General features: G+C 39.9%; 1 protein-coding gene across 1 annotated transcript in view; it reads left to right on the top strand.

Annotated features, from left to right (window-relative positions):
• Positions 1-1974, top strand: part of PRXL2B (peroxiredoxin like 2B) — an 8498-nt gene extending 6524 nt beyond the window's left edge. The window contains exons 6-7 of the mRNA XM_072426257.1: positions 374-492; positions 1700-1974. Of these exons, the coding sequence (XP_072282358.1) occupies positions 374-492; positions 1700-1726 (146 nt within the window). The 3' untranslated portion in view covers positions 1727-1974. The remainder of the gene's footprint in view (positions 1-373; positions 493-1699) is intronic.
• The last annotated feature ends 11305 nt before the right edge of the window (positions 1975-13279 follow it).

Here is a 13279-nt window from a genome sequence, read left to right as displayed (position 1 = left end):
CCTACTAGATTGTAAGCTCTTCGGGGCAGGGTCCTCTCCTCCTGTATCACTATCTGTATTAGTCTGTCATTTGCAATCCCTATTTATTGTACAGCACTGCGTAATATGTTAGCGCTATATAAATCCTGTTTAATAATAATAATATTAATAATAATAATATTATAAAAGTGCATTGACATTGACAAGCAAAACAGGCCAGTACCCATAAGCAGCCACTAGGTGGCGACAAAACACCTGTCTTTAATAACTTGCTTTGCTCACCTGCTGTTTTCTTTATATTTATAGAACATTATTATATTGGTGATTTGACCCTTGCAGTTCTGGATCTAAATAATTTGTTTAATGACTTTAAGCTCGCTTTTTTTTCCTACAGGTGGTGAGAAAGTGCTCCTCCACTTTGTGCAGGACTCTCCAGGTGACTATGTTCCTCTGGACACCCTGGTGACAACGCTGGGGATTACTGCTGATGTGAAAACCAGCCAGCGCCCCCAGGTGAGGACCTGTCATGTGATGGTGGATCTGCAGACCTATAAAATTAGCCTGTGTGATATTGTGCTCATTCTTCATAGTACAGCGCAGTGACTGCACTATACCGCTCCTCTTTTTCTCCCTGCAAGTTCAGCTGGCGTTAGACATGGCAGAATTGTTGCCCAGGTGCCATTTTTGCAGAACAATGCTGTAGCTATATATCCATGAGTGTTTTTTAACAAGACCCCCTCCCCCCACCTTCCCATGTTCCACCCTGAGGGACCTCTGTGGCATGGAAAGGGTCTGATTGCAATTGTGACCCCTGCAACCCCTGTTATGCCACTGCTTGAGAAATCTGCACCTGGCTGACTGATCTTGGGAAGTTGGGGTTATATGTTCAGAGGACCCATACTTTTATTGAATTTATTACATTAGGAGGATGTCACATATCTGCCATTAAAGGAAGACTCCAACAATATTGGAGGAACAAAGAGAAATCTTCCAAAAAAAAAAAACACACACATTGTCCAGTGATTGCTGTCAAATTTTGAATTTCCCCTTACATTGGAGAGATTTCTTCTAATTTCCTGTTGTGTAGGAGAGGAAGTAAAGGTAACATGAACAGCAAAAAAAAAATAACAAAGGATCTCATATCTGGGAATTCTCTAATGATAATAAGAATAACAATAAAGATTTCAGGCTGGAGGTAACCTGCAACCCCTTTGCTCCTACCGCCCCCCCACTAAAAATATTCTTCAATATATTCTTCAATATATCTCAAACAAAAAAAAAATTCCTAAATAGCCCTTTTTTACCTCAATGTGCAGTCACATGATGTTCCTGTCCTGAGTCTGCTATGTTCTTTGTAAAGTATGTGCTATATGTGCTGCGTGATGTGGACATTTCCTATTGGCTGTCAGGGGGTGGTCAGGCATTGCCCCCGAGGATTCATCTGAATCCCTGGATTACCGCCCCCTTCTGCATTCAGAAATGCTGTTGGTGGGGGATCAGAATGGTAGACATTGGTTAATATATCCCTGCTGCACAAGGTATTTAGGTAAAATAGAAGGACGTCATTTAGAAGGTTATCATGAACATTCTGATTATTGTCAACAGAAGTGACGCCCATGAGGAACTCCATAGATTTAAAGTCTGTTCAGATTACCATCACACAATACTTGTTACACTTTTGTCACAATTCTTTTGTAATTATTTCTTTCTCTGCTTTCAGTGTAACGATGAAGTCTGCACCAGATGAAGAATAATCATGTCCGTCTTTATTAATTTTGGACTTTGCACTGATTGGTGGTTTCAGTGATTTAGCTGACATCACACTCTGTGAATTATTAATGTTTTATTGTATTATTATTTAATGGTATATTTTTTTTTTCCTGGTGGATTTATTCCTGGTACAACCATTGTCTTCCCCACCTGCTTGTATCGTCCTCTCGTTATTGTTTTGTAATTTCATGCAACATTTCACAAAATACATTTTTATGCAACATTTTTATGTGTCTTTTTATCATTTTTTTTAACTTATGTTAAAATGAAAACATTTAAGTCAAATCTGACAATTGACAGACAATGGCAGATGTTCGGACATGTTCAAACTAACAATAAATAAGCTCCTCCTGGGCAGGGTCATTTTCTCCTCCGGTGTCACTGTTTGTGTCTGTTCTGTCATTTGCAACATCTATTTATTGTACTGCCCTGTGGAATGTGTTGGCACTATATATAGAGTATAATAATATTAGTGGGTTAGGCTTACATACAAATAGGTCTCCAACACAATGTACCTTTCAGGAGTAAAGAGCGGAAGGTGGCCCTCAATTCTTAAAGGTACAGCCGCATAGTGAAAGCTTGACTTATTAAAGGTCTCTAAGACTGGAGAAGATAGACTATGATGGGTGAACATGGGGGGTCCAGTAAACCTGGAACAGATCAGGTCCAGGATTAAAAACATATGTCAACTAAAAGCAAATGATTGTCAAGGAACCCATGTTCTCCTATGATAGTCTAAATCAAGTCCTTTGTCTCAGTTGAAGACTTGTACAGTGTGTCTGGATCTTCATCAAGGAATGATGAGCCTCTTTATTGTTTGTGCATAATGTATGTGACCCCTAAATGAAAACCTTGATGGGCTCCCTAGGAACCCCATTGGTCAGAGGTGCCATGACCATGTAGAATGGCTCTTACATGTCTACCAATATATAGGTAGTCCCCGGGTTACATACCGGTTAGAGACTGTAGGTTTGTTCATAAGTGGAATTTGTATGTAAGTCGGAACAAGTATATTATATTAATAAATGCAATTAGGACAGATGTTTGTCTCAACATATTATTAGGCAGCATGGTGTCAGTTACTGTATAAAATCCTCACTGTGAGCTAATCAAAAACAAAGCAAAAGAAAAGAAAAATCTTTATGGAGCCTAGACATTTATTAAAATCCCTATCGGTAATCCTGAGTGTGACTCGAGGATTTTACCTGCAAATAGCGGTAATTCCGAGTCACATTCGGGTAGCTTTAACTTAAAAAAAAAAAAAACACCTTGCTCCATTGTCGTCCCCCGTCGCCCTGCTGGTCCCCGCAGGTCCTGGGGATATGTCCGTCTTCCTCGATCTCCAGCCGGCGAATGCTGAGACGTTCTCCAGGGGTTTCCTGGTGATGTCAGTGCGGGCGGCCGGATCGGCGGGAAATTCCAATACAAATAAATATTCATATATTATGTATATAAATATATTATATATGCTACTGTAAACTTACATTACATGTTTAACTATTTTTTTTTTAATTTTTTTTTTACAGAGTAATTCATAAGAATTATAGCCTACAATGTAAAAAAAAAAAAATTTCCATGCAAAAAAAATGTAACGCTTTTTGAATGGAAATTTGGGCGGAATTAGAATGCTGGGGGGGGATAACTTCTGGAGCAAGCTGTGCTTTGATATGCCAAAAGAAACAACTGCAGAGTTTGTCTTGGTCATTAAAGAGTTACAAGATGTTTCAAAAGAGCTCAGTGTCCCCTGTGTTTAGCAAAAGTTTTCTTCTGTAAGTCATACAAACTTCCCCCTGCCCCCTATCAAGCTTCTGTCCTGCACATAAACAAGCAGGAAAGCCCCGTTCGTATCTAGGAGTTGTCTGTATGTCGGATGTCCTTAACTCTGGGACTACCTGTATGTAACTTTTTATTGAATTAAACGTGTGCTGGGAATTTTTTTGTACAGTTCCGGCAATAACTTTAGTCTTCAACCTATTGGAATTTTTATATTGCTTTTACAATAAAACACAAATACTAATACAGTATATCCTCAAAAAAAGATCATACCCAAGCGATGAGGGGTAAAATTAATATATATGTAAAAGAAATGGTTACATAAAATGAAAAATGCAAAACTTTTCCAAAAGTGTTCCTTCCTCATCTTCTAGGGCAATCAGATATTTTAGGGCAAATGCAACACAGAGTGGGATTTAAATTTACCTTTTAAAAGGAACAAACAAAAATATGGAATAAAAAGAAGACACCTGAAAAAAAAGGAATTATAATAAAGTTTTCCATGCAGTGATACATTTACCACCTATTACCACAAGATGTCACTTGTATGAAGGGAACTCAAATGAAGGATTTATCCTGCAGAAAAATGGAAATGTTAGAGGTTACTGGAATTCAGTCCTGGAGAATAGGTCATTGATGGGACTCGCAGCCACTCCTTCTATTTTCCATCAAGCTTAGAAAAGACCTCCTTGTCCCTTTTTTGTAGAAGTATTTGTATTGCCTTTTATGCTTTTGTAGGATTGTTCCAATAGTGTTGCAGGTGCATTAAGCAGCTTCACCGAACCTGCTCTGCATATAATTAAGGAGGGACTCCAACTTGGAGGAACCTAATTGCCTTTCTTAATAGTAGTGGAGTGTTCAGGACCCTATTCAGGTTTTTATTGCTGGAACTTTTATATCAGAGGTGCTGGGACCAACTTTTCAGTAGTTTGTGGTTTTGGAAACTTATTATAGTTCTAGTAGAGTGCAATAATTCTGGTTATGGTTCTTTATGGAATATCAACTATATTAGGGAAAACAGGGTATGCATATATATATATATATATATATATATATATATATTATATGCAGCGATAACATAGGTATGTACAGTATACAAATTTAGATAATATACAAGTGCCTCATCCCATTTCTAGTGATGAGATTAAGAGGCTTCGTCTACACAGATATTCATCTGGCCATAGCATTTATACAAAGTTCTCTTCCTTTAATTAATGATGAGGGGAGAGATATGGTATATATTTAGAACTGCTTGTTAAACTGACGCGTTTCGCCCTTAGGCTTCCTTAAGGGGTATTGGAGAGTACGTAAGGAAAATGTTGTCTATGATGAATGGTGAAAGCATAGCATAAGGACTCAATTAAAGTTAAAAATGAAAATGGTTATTAGGGATTAACTTGTCAATTATAAGGGTTGTTTTCAAGTTTGGTAATGGAATGGAGTTTGGAAACAGAAGGATTCTTGATAGTATGGCCCAAGAAGAAAGCTCCTTTAATGGTTAGTGAGATAAATCCTGTGTTGCAGATCAATGTGCGCATGGACAGTATTAGAGATGCTCTCTATAGAATAGAGTTTCTCTTGTCCACGGGACACAAAGATCCACTTATGAAAAGTCTACTTATAGCACCAGACCAAAGGTCTAAGATATATTTTTCCAAATCCCTCCCAATGGGCCAACGACAGTCAAGCTGTGAAGGTATAGGGGGATGATGATGGATATCCTGTAGCCAGTGCTGTAGAGTCTAATCAGTGGTGGACAAAGCCAACAATGGGCCCTTGTGCAGAACTGACTTGGGAGCCCTCTGCTAAACTGATTTGGGGAACACCTCCACAGCTTTACCTTCCCAATGGCTGCTTCTAATTCATACTCACAGAGTGCAGTGAAATCAAACCAATTAATTTCTGTTGGAGAGAATCACGAATACAAATGTGGCAGACTACTAATAGGCTTGGAGTTCACCTTTAAAAATCCCTATTGAAGCCACAACATGGCTGGAGTGTTCCATGGTGCCACCTGATGGTGGGTGTTGCTAAAGGACATGGGGTATTGAGATATTAAAAGACAAATTGCCTCTTCCAGGGCTCCTCTTGGGGCAGGATACATGAGAGGCACTGATTGGCTTCCCACATACCCCATCCTGATAACGGTTCATACCTAGAGCTGCAGTTAAATAGGAGAAAATCAAGCCCTAGAAACATATCTGTTTAGACCCCGGGGCTCTCAGTGTTCAAGGGAGCAGTTGTAGGGTTAGCCCAAAAACAAAAACAGAATTTTTGGCTGGGACTGTACTTTATAGCTTTAGCCAGCATTTTGGCAAAGATCTGTATTGAATATTTAGATTGGAGGTGACTTGGGGGGTACAAGGACTTGGGGTAAGCCAATTGATACATTTTTAAATTCTTCCTTTCAACAAGTTTTGCAGCAATCATCACTTCAGAGGATTATCTGGAGGATGAGATTCCTAGAGCAAAAACCACTGGCATGAAATCCAACAGAGTGCTTTGTCCTGCCAGGGCTCATGAAAAGAGTTTACTGCTACAAATATTGCAGATTTTTCTTGTTTGCCTTTGTAAGTCACAGACATAGAAGCGTGGTCAGAAGAGAGTCAGAAAAAAGGAAGGAGGGAGAAAAGAAATGAAGATGGTAATACTGGTATAAGGATTGTAAGAAGAAGAAATGGAGGTAAGAAGTGTCGGGCAGAAGGGTGAGGCACCAGGCATTGGGGAGGAAGGCGAGAAATGAATATGGTAGTGCTAGTATGGGAGTTTGAAGAAGAGGAAAGAGAGGTGAAAAGTGAAAGATATGGCACCAAGTTTTATGGAGGAGTGAGAAAAGATATGAGGATGATAGTGTTGGTATAAGGGTTGGAAGAAGAGGACATTTATATATGAGGTATAGGGCAGAAGGGGTGGCACCTTGTTTTGTGGAGGAAAGAGAAAAAAATGAAGATGGTACTTGTATGGGTTGGAAGAAGAATCAACAGACGTGAGGGTTGGAGTGCATAAGAGTGTGGCACAAAGTTATGAGTGGAGAGAGAAGAGAAATGAAGATGGTAATACTGGTATAAGGATTGTAAGAAGAAGAAATGGAGGTAAGAAGTGTCGGGCAGATAGGTGAGGCACCAGGCATTGGGGAGGAAGGCGAGAAATGAATATGGTAGTGCTAGTATGGGAGTTTGAAGAAGAGGAAAGAGAGGTGAAAAGTGAAAGATATGGCACCAAGTTTTATGGAGGAGTGAGAAAAGATATGAGGATGATAGTGTTGGTATAAGGGTTGGAAGACGAGGACATTTATATATGAGGTATAGGGCAGAAGGGGTGACACCTTGTTTTGTGGAGGAAAGAGAAAAAAATGAAGATGGTACTGGTATGGGTTGGAAGAAGAATCAACAGACGTGAGGGTTGGAGTGCATAAGAGTGTGGCACAAAGTTATGAGTGGAGGGAGAAGAGAAATGAAGATAGTGGTACTGGTATAAGGGTTGTAAAAAGAGAAAATGAAGGTAAGAAGTGTGAAACTGTAACCTCCTCCTCTCTGGTATTCCACTAACCCAACTCTCTCCTCTACAATCGATTATAAATGCTGCAGCCAGACTCATCCATCCTTCCCACCGCATCTCTTCTGTTGACTCTCTTTGTAGTTCTCTTCATTGGCTTCCATTTCACCCTAGAATCAAATCCAAGCTCCTGTGCTTTGCCTGCAAATCCCTCCACAGTTCTTTTCCCACTTACATTTCTGACCTAGTAAAAAAATACTTCCCTAGCCGCTCTCTTCACTCCTCCAATTTCTTACTACTGGTCTTCCTCGTCCTATTCTGCTTGCTGCTACTTTCTGCTCATTTAAAAGAGCACTCAAAACCCATTTTTTCAAACTTGCCTACCCATCTTCTTCTGTCTTTTAAAACCATCACTACTTCCCACCACTACATATCTCCCATCCTATTGTGTGGTAAATCCCCCAACTACTAGATTGTAAGCTCTTCAGGGCAGGGTCCTCTCCTCCTCCTGTGTCACTGTCTGTATTCGTCTGTCATTTGAAACCACTATTTAATGTACAGCGCTGTGTAATATGTTGGCGCTATATAATTCCGTTTTACTGATGATAAGAAGAAATAATAAAAATAATATTAGGGCAGAAAAGGATGGCACCAGGTTTTGGGGAGGAAGGAGAAAAGAACTGAAGATTGTAGTGCTGGTGTGGGGGTTGGAAGAAGAGCAAATGGAGGTAAAAGGTGGAGGGCAGAGAGTAAGACACAAAGCTGTGGGTGGAAGCAGAAAATAAATGGTTGTGCAGATATGGGGGTAGAAAGAAAATGGAGGTAGAAGGTGAAGATCAGAAGGGTAGGGCTTTTAGGTAGAAGAGAAATGAAAATGAAGATAGTGTTGGTATGGGAGTTGGAAGAAAAGGTAACAGAGGGTTGGGGGATTAGGTTGTGGGTAACTGTAAGAAAGATGGTGGTGAGGGGAAAGAGAGGAAGAGGTTGGTAGGGAGGTAAAAGGTGGAGGAGAAGGAAGACCACAGTGAAAGAGTAGACTTAAGTATGTGAGGGAAGGAAAAGAAATGAAGAGAGTGTCTCTGGGTTAAGAGAAAGAGGAGTAAGAATTAGGAGGTAGGGCAGGGGGTAAGAAAAGAAGGGGGGGGGGGCACTGGGTTGGGGAAAGCAGAGAATAGAATGCATGAAAAAGGGTAAGGAAAATAAAAAACTAGATCCCTCTAAACCAGTGTTTTTGAACTTTATAACTTGGGGGAACCCTTGAACTAAATTTTAGTTCTTCAAGGAACCTCTCCTATAACTATATCCTCAGATCACAGTATATTAGTGTGGGGGTCAGTGTGAAGATCATTGGTATCAGTTAAACTGAAGTAAGTCACAAATTTCAAATTTGCTCAAGGAACCCCAAAGAACCTCCAGAGGAACCTTTGAGGATTCCAGTTTGTTGGTTGTCACACTGTCTGCTTCTTTAGAGAATTGGATTGTATTGAGGCCATTTGAATGAGATTCAGACAACTGGCATGTGGAGAAGGAGATGTTATTCACCCTTGAGAATATTTTTCGTGGTTTATCTTTGGACTGCTATACCTAATTTCTTTGTGGGCCCCCAGAATCACGAAATCAGACTAAAAATTGACAGTACTCCGTTTGGAAATTGCTGTCCAGGTAATTCTTAAAATGCAAAACACTTGTATGCACAACTTGCAAAAAATAAAATCTTTAAAGAAAAAAGGGAAGACACAATATATTTTATTTTATTGCCCCCAGATGTATGAAGGTATTTTAATGATGCCTTTGGAAAACTAAATTTTTGCTGGAAGTGTTTCCAACTGTGGCAATGGGATGTTTCTAAATACAGCAAACGAGTAAAAGAATATTAAAAAGAACAATACAATAATTGCTGTATATTTGCTGTATACTTCATGTAAACCCATTTGGATGATATCTAGTCTGTGCATCATAAAATACTTTATTTTGTCTCTTTCAGCCACTTCCTGTCTATAGGTACTTACCTGTTAGGGTTGCGCACCCCGGCAGGTAACATGGATTTACCTGGGGTGCAGACTCTAAGCGTCTCCGGTTCTTCACCTGAGCACCCTACAAGCGATGGGCCAGTGACCCTAGTGGCCATTGGATTACTTTGCTGTGAGGGGAAACCAGTGTTAAGCAGAACAAAGGACTTCGGTACAGGGACAGCCAAAATCAGGTACTGGGTGGGCTACTAGCGAGAGGCAGTGTCCAGAAAAATGAGGTCAGGACAATCAGCAAGTGAGGAACACGGTCTGGACTGTACAAGGTCAGGGCAGGTGGAAAGACATGAAGCGTAGTCAAGGTTAGGTGTTTAAATAGGCTCAGTATGGCAGAGTACAGCTGGGCTAAGTCTCAGACAGCAAACTAAGGATCCAGCAACCAAAGCCTGGAACACGAGAGGTATAAAAAAAAACTAGCAGCCAATAGCAGGACAAGAATGGAACCAGGAGCTAGACCGCTCATTGGCTGCAGCGCATACTTTGAAATCCCTTTAAGCTGTGCACACCCTCAGATGCTAGGAAAGTTTGCAAAGCTAAGGGGAGGCTGAGGATGCTGCAAGTTGCTGAAAAGATGATCTGTGGGTGGAGTGGTAACACACCCCAGCGTCATTGCATAGGTTAGTAAACACAGTGTCTCAAAGGTAAAACAAAACTGTGGCCAGACTATGAACATTGAAATACCTATTATTAACAAGCAGAAAATATGATTTAAAATAGAGCCTCACTGATCTCTCTAGTTACAGCTACTGTGGAGCAATTCAATTGAAGCAGTGAAGCTATTCAAGCCTTACTGCATTTTGCTGGCTTTAACTTAGAAGGCTAGACAGGTTACTTCTGTCATTAGAAGGCTGACAGGTTACTTCTGTGAATGGCGAGCTGAGTTTTGGAAAGAAGGTGAAAATACGGGCTTGTTCAGACTGGTAGCAGGATCACTCTCTCCTAGCAGTTCAAGCTGCCATGCCTATTACAATAAACAAACTTTTAAGCAGCTTTGATGGATGATTAGTGAGCTGTAGTCAATTGCCCCTATTTGTACTATCTGGGGTATTGTGAACAACCTGCTGCATTGAGCACTGATGGTAGCAATGAAGCTTATTCACAGCACCTGTGGGAGCAAACCCTGAAGACACTGCTTACATTTTAGAGAACCAATTATTTCATTGTGGTATGGATCAGCAAAGTCTAGTTTTAAAGTTTATTTACTGCCCATTAAGCTTGGCCATAGTTCACCTATAGGCTACATTCACACACCATTCACAGTTAACAGATGACTGACCAGCAGCGGCCAATTATCCGTCAGACTATTTCAGTAATCAATGCAGAAAAAGAATAAAACACAAATACACAAACCACTTAATGATATAAGTAAAATACACAAACCCTCTGGGTGAGGCATTGTCAAACATTTTACCCCTGAGGAACCCTTAAAATTATGTTTAGGTCTTGGGAAATTCATGGTAAAGCCAATTCATTGGGGGTCAATGGGGAAAAAAGCCTCTTACATTGGTGGCAAATTGAGAGAATGACCCATTATATTTGTGGTTAGAAGTTGGAGTGCCACTCCTAAAGACAACGTGAAAGATCATTATAGTCTTGAAGCTGGCCCTTCCACATGGCTTAGGTCCCTGGAACAATTTAGAAATCTTCATATATAAGGTCAACCAGCCACAGTTCAAAGAACTCCGGAGGAACCCAAGGGCTTCATGGAACCTCGGTTGAATAGTCGTGTGTTTGTAAATTCAGGCAAGTTTGATTTTTCTCCCCCATAATAGATGCATCCATCCCAAGGAAGACAGTGGGTTGAAATAAATGGAATGGATAAGCAAAGGGGCAACGCTATTTCTACAAAGGGACACTCCCGTATGATTTAAAAAAAAATACAACACTTCGGCAATTAACATTTAAGTAATAATTGTAGCTTGCACATTTTTGTCCTTGAGAAAAGGCACAGAAAAGTTTTTAACTGCTAAATGACACAGAAAAGTAAAGCGTTCATCCTCTGTAGAACAGCCCCGGGGCCTCATTTAAAGTCTTCTACTGAGGATCAGTGTTATTTTCCTTTTTAGTGTTACATTTTAATTCTTCGTTCCAGTTCATGTGTTCCTGATTGAGCTTGGTTTCGCGATGAGAGCGGTCGTAAATCTAACATGTTTGGCTGAGGGTGTTGATCCTGGTCCAGAATTTGTTTGATTTCTGAGTTTGTTTTTACAACCATAACAAACTGCAACTGATATTACCGCGTTGTTCTTTGTTCCTCTAATCAAATATTTGTACAGCATCATAGCTGGCAGTCGACTTGTGCGATCTGTGTGACTGAACATGGCGCCATCCTGTGTAATATATACAGTAGGCATGTGATATGTTCAGGGAGTGGGAACAACGCACCAGATATTTGAATGAAGAACATAGAAAATGAAGTGACCAATGGTTAGGATATGGTCCAGATATAGCTGGGTGGGTGCACTTCAGTAGACACAATGGTCCTAATGTATTAAAGCTCTCCAAGGCTAGAGAGGATACACTTTAATCAGTGAAGCTGGGTGATCCAGCAAACCTGGAATGGATCTGGTCCAAGACGGAAAACATTTGCCAACAAATGGCTAATGACTTTTAGGAAATCTTTCTTTTCTTTTAGGAAAACATCCATCTTCACTGATGAAAGTATATCCTTTTCAACCTTGGGGAGCATTAATAAATCAGGCCCTATTAAGCGTGCAAAAATATAAAGTATATCTAAAGCTAAAATCCAAAATGTAAGATATCATGGATTTTTATTCTATAGATGTGGTGCCTGCACTAGTTTTCTTTTTTAAGGCTAAATGCATTTTGTACAAGTGTGCGTTTAACTTTCTATCCCATACAGCGATATCAGCCTTATCATTCATCCTTTAATATTTGCCAACCACCCTGCCATTATGTTGGTAAGATAATAAAAAGGGGAGGCCATTGCAGTCTTGTCCATGGGTGACAACCCTGCTCTTCTACAGATGCAGTAGTGTGAGTGTTGTCATCCTAGGACAGGAAATGTATTACTGGCTGGATCACCAAGAGGAAAAAAAGGAGAAAAGGCTGAAATATTAAAATTTAATGCATCAACCACATCTATGGACTGGTCATGCTTTTTTAAAAACTTTCCAGGGCAAAGCATGAGGCCCTATTAGGGGCTATGCATTATAATGCACATAAATACCCATCATCCCAGTGCATTGTGGTATTGGTGCATTGCTATCCACCAATGCCATTGGGTAAACCAGCTTGTGACATAGCAGTTGTCTTGGCAAGATTCTAAACTTTGAACAGAACTTGGCTAGGGCACCATACATAGGGACTTTTTATGGGTTCAAAAATTTCTAAAACAATTCTCCATTTCTTTAGTTTCATTAAACTATTTGACGCGTTTTGATTTGTAAAGGTGGAGACTGCCCAAACCTGAACGTCTGGTTCAAAATCCAAATAGCTCCTTTACAAAAGGGTGGAGCAGCACCAAGAAGCATAAAACCCCCAATTGAATTTAAAAGTAGCCCAATAGTTTGTTTTAACTAACTTGAAAAGACTACCATTAGTCCAAAATGCAAATATATCAAACCGAATGGTCCTGCATCAACCCCAGGGGCAATATTTACTGGGTAACAGTATTACAATTTTAGGACCATACGTTAGATCTTGCTTACAATTGCCTCACCAAGCAAGGGTGAGAATGAAAATTACTTCAACAGTGACCTTTAGGTAAGTTACAATACCTTAAAGTGTGCACCACTGGAAATACCCTATGGACTCTCTTTAGGGTACTCTAATTACCATGGAAGTATATTTAGCCAATAAGTATGCTGTTGTAATGTTGTAAACCCCATGAGGTACTTAGTTTGTAGTCGTGGTATGGTGGAAGAGTCCACATGTGGCTTGAATCTCATTGTTGTACCCTAATTATTCTTGTGCTCATAGATTATCGGGACACTTACATACAATTTAATTTGTAGGATTGAGATGTTCCATGTTGCTTTGCAAGCTGTTCCATAAAGCCCTTTATTATTATTTTTTTTTTCACACTGCAATTAGTTCAATTATAAGCAGACAGAACAAAAAAAAAGAAATGTAATTTGCTTCCCAAAAAAAGATGTTTCCCTCCAAAAATCTGAATGTTGTCTGATGCTCATCCAGTTTATTTCAGGTCCTTCCAAATAAACACATTCCCACCCAATCTGCTTTCAATAAGTGATGACGACAGGCTGGTACAG

The sequence above is a fragment of the Pyxicephalus adspersus genome, chromosome 11 (assembly GCF_032062135.1).
Source record: "Pyxicephalus adspersus chromosome 11, UCB_Pads_2.0, whole genome shotgun sequence".
NCBI classification, from domain to species: domain Eukaryota; kingdom Metazoa; phylum Chordata; class Amphibia; order Anura; family Pyxicephalidae; genus Pyxicephalus; species Pyxicephalus adspersus.
Note: the sequence above shows the minus strand (reverse complement) of the source record. Positions and strands in the feature narration are given on the sequence as shown.